The sequence below is a fragment of the Podarcis cretensis genome (assembly GCF_951804945.1).
Source record: "Podarcis cretensis genome assembly, chromosome: 9".
In the NCBI taxonomy this organism is placed as follows: domain Eukaryota; kingdom Metazoa; phylum Chordata; class Lepidosauria; order Squamata; family Lacertidae; genus Podarcis; species Podarcis cretensis.
Genome location: NC_137178.1, coordinates 68,272,122 through 68,285,175, shown reverse-complemented (window position 1 = coordinate 68,285,175; position 13,054 = coordinate 68,272,122). Strand labels below are relative to the sequence as shown.

The 13,054-nt window shown below is 41.1% G+C and overlaps 1 protein-coding gene across 7 annotated transcripts in view; it reads left to right on the top strand.

Annotated features, from left to right (window-relative positions):
- Positions 1–11,564, top strand: part of RBPJ (recombination signal binding protein for immunoglobulin kappa J region) — an 88,941-nt gene extending 77,377 nt beyond the window's left edge. For all 7 annotated transcript variants that reach the window (XM_079989783.1, XM_079989785.1, XM_079989780.1 and 4 more), the window contains 6 exons: positions 971–1,108; positions 1,215–1,327; positions 2,083–2,223; positions 3,730–3,885; positions 4,338–4,441; positions 6,099–11,564. In XM_079989783.1, the coding sequence (XP_079845909.1) occupies positions 971–1,108; positions 1,215–1,327; positions 2,083–2,223; positions 3,730–3,885; positions 4,338–4,441; positions 6,099–6,414 (968 nt within the window). In that variant the 3' untranslated portion in view covers positions 6,415–11,564. The remainder of the gene's footprint in view (positions 1–970; positions 1,109–1,214; positions 1,328–2,082; positions 2,224–3,729; positions 3,886–4,337; positions 4,442–6,098) is intronic.
- Positions 11,565–13,054: the final 1,490 nt, after the last annotated feature.

The following is a 13,054-nucleotide window of genomic DNA, read 5'->3' as shown; positions in this document are numbered from 1 at the left end:
TGTGTAGCATCTACTCCTTAGCCTTTTCTTCTCCTGAAGATGTCCTGTAAGGCAGCATGTAATTTTACCTGTAGTGTTACATAATTACCGGGTGAACTAGTCCCTGTAGGAAACCCTCTTAAGAGGTGTAAGTACCAAGTGTGACACTTCATTTCAGCCAGGGAGATGGATAGGGTGTTGCTGTCTCATAGCTAATATTGCTGCCTTCCCTGCTACTCCTATAAAATGCAAACCTGGAGCTCGTAACGTTTGCAAATGATCAGATCTGTTATCCTACATCATAAATTGCAGCCCAAGTGGGAAGTGCAGAAGTGTCAGTCACTTCCCTTCTGCTTCCCACTAAATTCTAGTAAATTCTAAACTAGTGCTCAGATGTGTTAGAATGGTGGTGTGGTGCAGAATATTGGCCATGTTAACCTCTATTTTGGTTGGTTCCAGACACTCTGAGAAAATGGCTAGGCAAAGCTGCACACAAAGAAGCCACTTGATTTTACAATTTTAGTATTTGGAGGAGGAAGGGAAACAGTGCCAAGATTTGGAATAAGGCCTACAAAGGATGGTTGAAAAGGATACCTGGCATATTAATTTCAAACACTGGAATTAGAAGGAAATGCTTTGCTTTTGCTGCTTTGGAGAAAAACAGTCGGTTGCAATTGGCTTGTGAATCTGTTACTATGGCCACATTTAAGGAATTTTAATTTTATATATTTTTAAAATAAAGCATACATTTCAGATTTCTGAAGTAGGTTGCGGTGAGTGGATTGTGCTTTCTTATATATACACATTCTCTGGATTTTAGCTTTGCAACTGAAATCATTAAAGTACTTTTGGAAGGAATATGTAGCAATAGATTATTAGAGTTGCTGCCTAGATTAATTTTGCATGCATGGTCTTTTCATGCAAATCTTTATCCTTAACAGTCTAAAGACTGACATATTTAAATATCTGGCTTGTTGGTTTGTTTTTGCAGTGTGCATTGCATCGGGGACAAAAGTGGCACTATTCAATAGACTTCGGTCGCAAACAGTTAGCACGAGATACTTGCACGTGGAGGGAGGAAACTTCCATGCCAGCTCGCAACAGTGGGGAGCATTTTACATTCACCTCTGTAAGTAAAGCTTGCGATTGAAAACCCATACTTGTCTGTGCTGTGTGATTGCTTTTGGAATCTATTGATCTCCTTGCATACTAAAACCTTTTCTTTTCCTCTGCAGTGGATGATGATGAATCGGAAGGTGAAGAATTCACAGTTCGAGATGGCTATATTCACTATGGGCAGACGGTTAAACTTGTTTGTTCCGTCACTGGCATGGCACTCCCAAGACTGGTATATTTGTTTTTAAATTTTAGATCTAGTATTATATTTATATCCCACCTTACTTCCAAAGAAAGGTACACGGTTCTCCCTCTCTCCATTTTACCCTCTCAACAAAGCCCCAAGAGGTAGTTTAGGCTAAGACAGTGGCTGGTCACCCAGGGAGCTTCATGGTTGTGTAGGGATATGGATCCTGGTCTTGGATCCTGAGCCAACACACTAACCACTACACCACACTGGATCTCTACTCCTTTGATAACTTATATATATATATATATATATATATATATATATATATATATATATACTTCTTAAAGAATAGACAACTGAGAATACAGTTTTTAACGGATAATCAGTCTTTAAATCTACCAGGCTGGTTATACATAGCTGTTAATGGTTGTAAACTATTCTATGTTTTGATATACATTCGGTTCTGTGCAAGGTATACCAATGTAGAACAGTATAAGGCACTGTTTCAAAGTCCAAATCCATATTGTCAATCTACTACAATATGCTTAGTGCTTCAATTAAAGTGCCTCCTGTAGTTTGCTAGGTTTGATGAACTATAGAAGCTTCATATGAACACAGATGAAGTGTTTAACTGGCTCCTGATACTTGATGAATCCCTCCCACAGTTAGAATCCCTCAAGCACTCTTTTGATACCAAATATATTCACATACAAGTTCACTGCTGCTGCTTTTCAGTGCCCAGAAACAAGTTGCATTTTGAGTCCAAGTGTGTCTTATGTGCACTTTTTTATCTACAGATAATTCGAAAAGTGGACAAACAGACGGCATTGCTAGATGCAGACGATCCAGTGTCACAGCTCCATAAGTGTGCGTTCTACCTTAAAGATACCGAACGAATGTACTTGTGCCTTTCCCAGGAGCGAATCATCCAATTTCAAGTGAGTTAGTTGACAAACGGGTAATATTACACGTCGACATAATCTCACACTGCACCAGTGCCAATCCAAGGGAACAGAGTACACAAAGTTCCAGCTCCTGGTCTGGAGCTGTTGAAAGGAGCGGGGTGGCAGGGCTCAGCAATTCCTGGATCAGATTCGCTGCTAGCGGGAAAGATTGTACGTAGCACTGCACAGCTTTGTTGCAGATCAGACCTTTCCTTTGAGGTTTAGCTGAGGTTTCAGAAGTTTGCCTCATCCTGCAAAGTATTTTAGAACTAGCTGTGGAGTTGCAGATTGATGCATAGCGTGGCAGATGTTAGGAGCTCAGAGTGTGGTGAAGAGCTGCCTTGAAATGGATGCAACTACCCTATTTTTCGCTCTATAAGACACACCAGACCATAAGACGCACCTAGTTTTTGGAGGAGGGAAATGTTCTGAATCCCAGAAGCCAGAACAGCAAGCAATCCCTCTTGCAGTTCTGGCTTCTGGGATAGCCACGCGAAGCCCCTTCAGGGCAGTGGGATGAAGGCTAGAACAGCAAAGTCAGAAGCTAGAACAGCAAGAGGGAGCGCTGCACAGCGATCCCTCTTGCTGTTCTGGCTTCTGGGACAGCTGCGCAGCCTGCATTCGCTCCATAAGATGCACACACATTCCCCCTTACTTTTTTAGAGGGGAAAAGTGCGTCTTATAGAGCAAAAAATACTGTCCTGAAGAGGCTTCGCGCTGGGCACTTGAAGGGGGCAGGCAGAGGCAAAGGGCTGGGGAAAACTTTGCAGTAAGAAGCAAGGACCAAAGAGAAGGTGGATTTCTGTGGTGGGGTAACTGTGGCCCTCCAAATGTTGCTGGACGACAACAGCCACCACCCCTGACCACTGGGCCATACTGGTTACAGTGGATGGAGTCCAATAATATCTAGATGGCCAGAGACTTGCTATCTGCAGCATCTGTGTATCTGGCCTAATAAGTTCCAGCTCCGAGGGCCTTCTGGCAGTTCCCTCCCTGCGAGAAGTGAGGTTACAGGCAGAGGGCCTTCTCGGTAGTGGCACCCGCCCTGTGGAATGCCCTCCCATCAAGGAAATAAACAACTATCTTCAGGACTTTTAGAAGACATCTGAAAGCAACTCTGTTTAGGGAAATTTTTTATGTTTGATGTTTTATTGTTTTTTTAATATTCTGTTGGGAGCTGTCCAGAGTGGCTGGGGAAACCCAGCCAGATGGGTGGGGTATAAATAAATTCATTATACTGAACTTAGGCTTCAGTATAGTGCAGTGCTAAGCAGCCTAATTTAAACAATTGGGAACTACAGGCTTCCCTGAGGATCCTAGCTTACAAATTATGCAAGTGAACACAACTGGTTTGTGAATGATGCTTTTGCAACAGGGAAGCCCCTCTCCCCAGACAAAGGTGGCTTGGTGTGTTGATTCATTCTCCGCTTTTTTTTGTTTTGTTTTGTTTTAACATGAAGCATTCTTGGCCACCTGATTACTTCTCTGTTTTTTTTGAAGGCCACTCCATGTCCAAAAGAACCAAATAAAGAGATGATTAATGATGGAGCTTCATGGACAATCATTAGCACAGATAAAGCAGAGTACACCTTTTATGAGGGAATGGGACCTGTCCACGCTCCAGTAACACCTGTGCCTGTTGTAGAAAGTCTCCAGGTGAGTTGATGTCCCTGCACTCATCTTCGGATTTAGTTCACACCTGACATTAGCTTGCTAAGTTCAAGAGTTGACCTTCTGCGAGTGGTAAAACGGGAGTAGCTTGCAAATTGTAACAACAGTAGTTGTGCTAGGGGCTGCACAGTGTCTTTTGCAAGTGCAAGACTCCCCTTGGCTTGGGCTGTGGTGCTACACTAAAAGCAGGGCTAGCAGAATAGAAAGGTGGTTAGCACAGTTTGGCTGCCACCACTGGCTATCACACGTAACCATTTTGCTTCTTGCTTCTTTATTGCATTAATCTAACAAGTCTAATTGGTACTTCAGCTAACTTGGTCTCAAAAACGTTGCCTCAAAATGCACATAGCTGCATTTTGTGCATTTCTCGAGTGATTTGTGCACTTCTCACAAGTATCTGATAAGTTTATATCTCATTTCCCCACCCCAACCCCTAGTTGAATGGAGGAGGGGATGTAGCAATGTTGGAACTTACTGGACAGAACTTCACTCCAAATTTACGCGTCTGGTTTGGAGATGTGGAAGCGGAAACAATGTACAGGTGCGGTATCACACTTAACAATATTTCTTTTCACACATCAAGTTCAGAATGTGGTGTTTTTTTTGTGTGTGGACTCTAAAGATAAGTCTGTCATCTGTTTAGGTAAGTGTGAGAGTTAATTAACCACTTAGCCTTGAATAATATATCAATTTTAAATTAACTTGCATATTACCAAAACTTCAATAAAGGTGCCTGCTTTTGAAGTAAATTACAATTTAGGAGGCCATCTTTCCAACATTCTTTTCCATTTCCCATTACACGAGCAAACAGGGAACCAAAAATGCTTTTATCTTTCATCATGCCACTTAAAGTTTTGCCCAAAGCATCGTTTATCTGTTTGAAATACTTTTATACCGCCTTTTCTGACAAAGTCCTTTCAAGGCCCTTAAAAAAGACAAGTTAGCTTCATATATTCATAGCAAGAATGGTGGTGTTCCCGATAATTTACGGTACAATCCATTGGTCCTCAGTGATCATCCTTTTCCATGCATACTGGTAATCTGTACAGCCATGCCAACCCACCAAAGTTTTCCCAGCAAATACACCTTCCCCAAACCGAATTAATTAATTAATTAAACAAACTGATACTTTCTGGACTCATAGGGCTTTGTTAGTGGTGAATAACTTTTGTTTGGAGAAGCAACTGGCAACTGTGTTGGAAACAACTGCTGGAATTTTTATTTTAAGGGGTTTTTTTTTTTGGGGGGGGGGGTGTTTGACTCCGGTTCCTTGCTCCACAGTTACAAGCAAAGCCAGAACAAATTAAGGGGGAAACTTTTTCCTGCAATTTCTCTTACAGAGAATAAAATAAAAAAAGATCTGTTAGCTATGTATAATGTATGCATGTATGGTGATTGCAGAATCAAATTTTTCCTGTTGGAGAATTTAGATTACCTGGGTTCAGAATTTTTTTTTTTTTTTTTTACTTCTTATGGAGTATCCACAACTTTGCACATTCTTTCTTGGCAATAAAAGTGTTGGTCAGCTAATGCGCTCTCTCTCACTCTCTCTCTCTTAATATTTATTTATAAATTTTAAAAGTGGCTGAGGAAACCCAGCCAAATGTGCAGGGTATAAATAATAAAATAACAATAATTATTACAAATTTAATACAAAATACGCACTTCCCTATTAATATTCAGTTACCATTTGACTTGCCCTCAATGGTTTCCCCATAATTTCTGATGCTGCTGCATATTTTGATTTTTCTATGCACTATCCTTTCTGCTTATTTTCAGGTGCGTAGTTCCTGCTGTTTTTCATTCAAATCCCACTTGCAATTTCCACAAGTATACAATCACTCTTTAAATACAGTGGTACCTTGGGTTAAGTACTTAATTTGTTCCGAAGGTCCGTTCTTAACCTGAAACTGTTCTTTACCTGAAGCACCACTTTAGCTAATGGGGCCTGCTGCTGCCGCTGTGCCACTGGAGCACGATTTCTGTTCTCATCCTGAAGCAAAGTTCTTAACCCGAGGTACTATTTCAGGGTTAGCAGAGTCTGTAACCTGAAGCGTATGTAACCTGAGGTACCACTGTATTCTACAAAAGGTTTCCAATCCTCCTTAAAGGCTGCCTCTCCTCGATCCCTAATTTCCATAGCTGAATTTGCCAGTTCTGCATATTCCGACAGCTAACGTCTCTTCCCTCTTCCCCAGGTGTGCAGAGAGCATGCTGTGTGTCGTTCCTGACATTTCCGCATTCCGGGAAGGCTGGAGGTGGGTCCGCCAGCCAGTCCAAGTCCCAGTCACATTGGTGCGCAATGATGGCATAATCTACTCTACCAGCCTTACATTTACCTACACGCCAGAGCCAGGACCCCGACCCCACTGTAGTGCCGCTGGAGCAATCCTCAGAGCCAACTCCAGTCTCCTGGCATCCAACGAAACAAACACAAACAGCGAGGGAAGCTACACAAACGTCAGCACAAATCCAACCAACGTCACATCATCCACGGCAACAGTAGTTTCCTAACCACTGCTCTTTTATGTGGAACTTCTAAAAAAAACAAACTTAAGTGCTTCGAACAATGAAACTGAACAACTTTTGTGGTTTCCCGGTGGGGTGGAAAAACCTCTTCACTGCTCTTTGAACTTCTTTCACCTACAAGTGCTGATCTCAGTAGAAGCCACAACTAAAAAATCGCGGGGAGGAAAGGCCCATTTCTATTCATACTCAAAATCTATTTTTAGTTGTCTCTTTTAAAAATGGGCTCGAAACTAAAAATAAAATAAAATAAAAGTGGCTGGGATACAAGTTGAACTCGAAAACATGGACATAACATAGTTTTTATGGACCAAGGAAACGCTTTAGTATAAAAGGTACATTTTCACCATACCTTTTTGTATCACAACATATAGTATGCTTTTGTTACCAAATAGTTTATATATTATTTTTTTTCCTCTGAGCGTTTGCTCTGAAGTATACTCAGGTTCCAAGCCTGACCATTCTTGTATAATCACCATACTCTTCCAGTTTTTAAAAAATATATATATTTTTGGTCTGTGGCTGGAACTTGCATTTTTTTAAACTGAAGTCTTGTGACTTTTTATGAACTGATTTTTTTTTTATTTTCACCAAGTAGAACCTTGTAAAGGCCAGCATATTTTTTTTAAGATGATATGAAGTTTGTGCAAAAGCTTTAAAAAATGCCTCTGCCTTGCCTGCAATACATGCAATGTATGTTAACTTTAGAGCTCCTCTTTCCGCCATTGTGGACAGCTCTTTCTATGTGTTCCTTTGTTATGTATTTATAGTGTTGATTCATGAGGTTTTTTACATTACAAATGTGGCCTCGTGCAGTTTTTCTTAACTGCTCATGCTACTGGCATCTGTTGGTGTTTCGGAGGGTTCTTCCTTTCACGGTCAATACATGCATTCAGGTTGGCTTTTTTATTTTTTGCTAATCTTGTACATAATTTGCTATTAAGTGTAAGTTAAATGTGTGCGTGATTCTTTTTTTTTTAAGTGAACTGTTCCCAATAACTTCATTTGGCAGCCTCTTTTTCTGTCTCGTTGGCATATGGCAACATCCCCCCCCCTCCCTTGAAGCATAAGCCACAAACAGGATTGGTCCCTGTGAGTTGGGAGCCATCACAAACCAGCATGGCTATATCCTCAGACGTCAGGCCAACCTAATGAGCTTCTTCTTTTGTATGATATTACTTTCTTTGAGTGTGACGTCATTGTACAGTTAAATGATAGTACTTAGAAATGGCTAATTGCAAAAGCACTGATATGGACTACACTTCTTCCTTCCTTTTCTCTGTTGCCAATAATCTACTGCAAGGTTCATATCTTTCCCCGATTGCACATTAATGGAGGGCCAATTGACACTACTGCTTCTCTCCAAAGTCCTTTTCCAAAGCTTCTTGTGGAACGCTCCATAGGGACTTTTGGGACCGGGGCCAGGATCTTAAATGCCTGTTCATGTGTTGAAAGCAACAGGAGATGGAGTCCCACACGGATCCTTGTCTTTGAGATAGGCTAACGTGGCTACCACTCTGGAAAGTGTGCATGCGCAGTATTTCTGCACCCTCATAGGGAGACAGCGGGTATCCCTTGCCGTCTGCATCAAACATGCCACATCAGAGCCTGTCCTAACCTGTAGGAGCATCTTTTGAGAAGACCAAAATTTGCTTAGGAAGGAAGGCACGAGAAGCCCCAGGCTTATATGGCCATCATATGCCTGGGAATCCTTGTGATTGAGGTATATTAGATGAAGGTTTGTTGGACTGTGGTGGCGAAGAAGGCCCAATACATAGTAGACCCAGTCACAAGCCTTTCTGCCCACGGCTTGGATTTCCAAGCCCCACAAGTGGGAGCGGAGAAGTGGTTGATCCTGAGTTGCACTAGTTGGATATTGGTGGTACTTAAATTTGGAAGTTGTCGTGTCTTATCTCTCTACCCCACCCACACTTTGATGGGTTGTGTTGAAGCGATTTCTCTCTTGATTTGTTGCACGCACAGAAGTACCGTTACACTTCCTAGGCTGTAGTCCTGGCGTGCATTTCTCATCCTCCCTCATACTGCATTCTTCCATAAACATAAGGGAAGTGTTTGGCTACACAAGTAAGTAATGTTAGTGACTTCCACATAGTCCTCAAGTTTAATCAGCACTGTTACTTATATTTTGAGTAGATTTTTTTCCACATCAAGGCTGTAACTTCTAAACCCATCCAGTTAAATCGGTGCCACTGTCTTGAAGTGCGCTGTGTTGTCTTTTCATACTGTGTAACTTGCCCCCAACAACATTGTCGCAAGCCGTTGGTTCTTAATACTTAGCCAGTTACTGCCTCTCCTCATATCTCTCTCTCTCTCTTTTTAGTGACCAAGGGCAGGATTCACTGTGGCCTTATCTCTGGCTGTTTACTGGCATTTACTTGCAAGCCTGTATACGTTGTCTGTTCTTAATTTTCTCCCGGTTGTAACGTAGTGCAAATTGCTTCATGGTGTGTGCTGAAGAAGTATTGACTTACGCAGTGCTGTTCGCTCACGGACTTCAGGCTTTTCGCTGAATGTGTTCGGGATCAACACATGTTAGTGTTTGAGGTTTTCAGAAAAATCAAAACTAATAATTGCATACACAGTTGATAACTGTTACAAGCTTATCAGCTTTCACAGTACCCCAGGTGTCGTCATTTTTGCATATAGCTGCATCTCATCCTTTTTAAACTCTTTGCCCTGCGTTGCCCAAATGGCATATATCCAATATTTGTATCTCTTAAGGAATTGAACTGAAGGAATTATATCTACTTTTTGCCTTTCTCTCTACACTACAGGATAGTGAGAGAGTGTTTTGGGGGGGAGAGATAAATTTACTTTTAAGCAGTACCTTGTAACCTTAGACACTTGGCTTTTGTAACCTTTTCTTTTTCTGGACCAGCTGTCCTGTTATCTTCAGGTAGGAAAATTGGTATATTGGAAATAGTCTTCCAGACTAAAATTAGAAATAATCTTTCATTGCTCTGAGTACGTTTTATTTTCTGAATCTCTTTAGCTGATGGATGGATCCTTATTTTTTCATAAATGGGTTTGGCTGTTCAACTTCCATAACGTAGTGAGTAAATTTGCCTGCTAATGTGCAGTACTTGGGGGGGGGGGTGGAATGAAACTGCAGTCTACAAAATGCTTTCGGAATAAGGTTACTGGCCTAAACAGGGCTACCTCAGAATAACCAGTCAAAATGATCATAGCTGGCATAAGAGTGTTATGCTATAGTCTTTGAACCCTGTTAAGGGCCATGTTATACAATCAGAATATAATTTTTCTGAGACTGCACTACTGTAGGTGGAAGGGACTGTTTTGGCTTTTAAATACCTTAAGTCCCTATAAAACCAGCTTATGGAGGGGAAAGGGTTCAGCCTTTTCCCATGCTCATACTAAATTTCTGCATTCAAGGAGTTCTCCACCCTCTGTGGCAGCATTCAGACATGCAGTCCTTCCCTCTTGTAGTGGAACATCGCAGAAATATAACTTGGTTTTCTAACCTGGTCCCTATTCTTGCATCTTTGGGGAGGATAAGTAACATTTTTGAGTTGATACAGATCACTTTTTAAATTGCTTTAAATTGCTTTCCGAACAATGTGAGAGAGCAAGCAGTATGCTCTGTTTTGTATGGAAAAAGCAGCTCAGTGCTGAGCGCTGCTGTTACATGTTAGGTCACCGTTAAACCTTCCAGAACATATTTTCTACAGGTCAGTCTCGAGGGGTTGTACAAGTCGTCTGCAAATCTCCCAATGCATCTCTTAAGTAGAATGTGTTTGATTGCAACTCTGACACTGGCGCAACCCGTTTCAGACCAAATAGCTTCATAGCGGCTTCCATTCTGAAACAAAACACTTAGCTTATGAATCATGGCATTTATTTTTTCTTTAGAAAACCAGTTTATGTGAGTGTAGAGCGTCTGTACTTTTCCTGTGCCAGGTGTTTTAACTTGTTTTCAAACACTGTAAATGTGGGATTGGGTGGCAGCTTAGCGTTAGAAGCAAAATTTGGGTTTCCCTAAACGCTTTTGGGAATGAAGTATTTCTCTCTCCGTGGAAACTGCAGTACTGAGCAGCTGCTCCAACATCGTGAATATGTGGTTGCCCCCCCCCCCCAATATTCTGTTCTGTTTTGTGGAGCTTTATATATGATACTCTTCTTACGTTGTATTGTGCTTTTGGAATTAGAGCATCACCACAAACAGGACATTCAGCATCCTGGAAGGAGAGAGATTTGTTCACAGCTCATGTCTACTTGGAAATCTGTTTATACACGTGTGCATTTAAAAGTGAGTTGGGAGTTTCTTCTCCCTGTGAATGAAATTGGCATTTTGTGCACCCTTCCTCAGTTAAAGCCCCTTAGATAACCCTCTCCCAGCTTCCTACTGACATGCACTGCAGCCAAACACTCCATGTGTCAAACTCCTCCATCCTCTGGCTGAAGGCATTGGTGCATTCCCCACAATGCCCTTCATGTTCTTTCAACGTTATGCGTGGAATGTCAGAACTTCTCTGGTGCTTGTTTGTGGCTCTCTGCTAAGAAGCCATTTGTTCTGGCAGCAATCTCTTGATGTTGGCTGCTGTTAAGAGTTTTTGTACGGCTGAGGACCAGACATATCAGTAGACAGGAACGGCACAGTTTTCCCTAGACGGGGAATGCAATCTTAAAGTAAACAGTTTGGGCTTCAAGCACACATCGGTAGTAAAGCCCCTGTTGATAAGACTTCTGAGTAAAATTGCATATGATTGAGGGAATGGGGAATTCACGAGACGGAACATTGGTTGCAGGCCTCTTGTGGTGATGTTTATCTGTATGTGTGTATGTATGTGTCCATTCAGTCCTCAAAAGGGTTTTATTTTGCAAACAGTGCACCTGTAAAACTTGGTAGCAATAAGATAGAAGGCTGATCAAGTCTTTGCTATACCTTTTGTAGGAAAACAAATCTGCTCAGATTTTATAATTCATCAGTTAAACTTAAAGCCTGCAAATAATCAGCAGTTTCCAGGAATAAATAAAAGTGAAATGTATGCCACATCAAGTGTGTTGTCACATGTACAGAGTGTGTAATTAGCTCGTTCGATATTTGATTTTAAAACGTTTCACTCAACTGTGTCAAGATTAAATTTAATGTTCTGTTACTCTTCCTGTGACTAATTAATCAAAAAAAAAAAATGTATGACACTGAGATGATTGCAAACTTGTTAAAATTTGGGTGCGCTTCTGCAGACAAGGGATTGGTTGACAGTGAAGTCATCTGTGTAACCAGAAGAGCGGAACATACCCATGCAAGAAGTCAACTCTGTGAGGAACTGCACTCTGGACTCCACTCAAACTGGATATGGAATCTCTTTTCATACAGCTTGTAAAAAATTGCAGAAGTTAGACAAGACTGTTTTTTTATTCAAATACTGTAAATATGAACTAGTTCACTTTTTGATATTATTTATTAAATAAGGAAAAAATGAACTGTTTAATTTCATTTAAATTCATAGCTAATTAAGTTGGCTTTAGATAGTTGAAACATAGAAAACTTGGGTTTAATTCTGGTTTGGGTTTAGATGGTAACTTTAAAAAAAACCACAACTGCATTTGAAATTCTGGTTCGGATATAATGCAGAAAGGGAAATTGATCAACTCCTTGGAATGTAATTTATAAAATGAATACAGTGGTACCTCGAGTTACAAACGCTTCAGGTTACAAACTCCGCTAACCTGGAAGAGTTACCTGGAGTTGAGAACTTTGCCCCAGGGTGAGAAAGGAAATTGTGTGCTGGTGGTGCAGCGGCAGCAAGAGGCCCCATTAGCGAAAGCACGCCTCTAGTTAAGAACAGTTTCAGGTTAAGAACGGACCTCCGGAACGAATTAAGTTCATAACTAGAGGTACCACTGTACAATGATTAACTTGAAGGAACTAATCTTTTCTGAACATGTGGCTGGGATGCAAGCAGCTGTGTCTCTGCATACTTTGCGGCATTTTAAAACCCCAGAAACCTATTCTCAAAAGGTTGGCTTTTTATTTTTTTTATTTTTTTAAGGGGGTCCATATTTGTAACTAAGGCAGCATGAAGATCTGGAATTAGAAAAGGAACTGTGGGACCTCTAGTGTTTTATACAGAATCACTTGGGTACATAATACAGAAATCTGTCGGTCCTGACCTTTTTACATGCAATTAATACTGCATTCCACTTTGCTCCCTGTCAGTCAGTCACTGATTGCTTGAAGGTGGAATTGAGCCATCAGCACCTGACACACACACATTTTTTTCTAGGCATGCTTGCATAGTAGGAGTAAAATGCACACTTTTAGCTCATAGAGTTTAAAGCAGGGGTCAGCAAACTTTTTCAGCAGGGGGCCAGTACACTGTCCCTCAGGCTTGGGGGACGACGACTATATTTTGAAAAGAAAAATAATGAACAATTTCCTATACCCCACAAATAACCCAGAGGTGCATTTTAAATGAAAGGACACATTCTACTCATGTAAAAACACGCTGATTCCCAGACTGTCCATGGGCCGGATTTAGAAGGTGATAGGGCTGGATCCGGGCCCCGGGCCTTAGTTTGCCTACCCGTGTTTTAAAGAGTATTTATTTATTTATTTGGTGTTTCAAATTAGAATTTTACAATC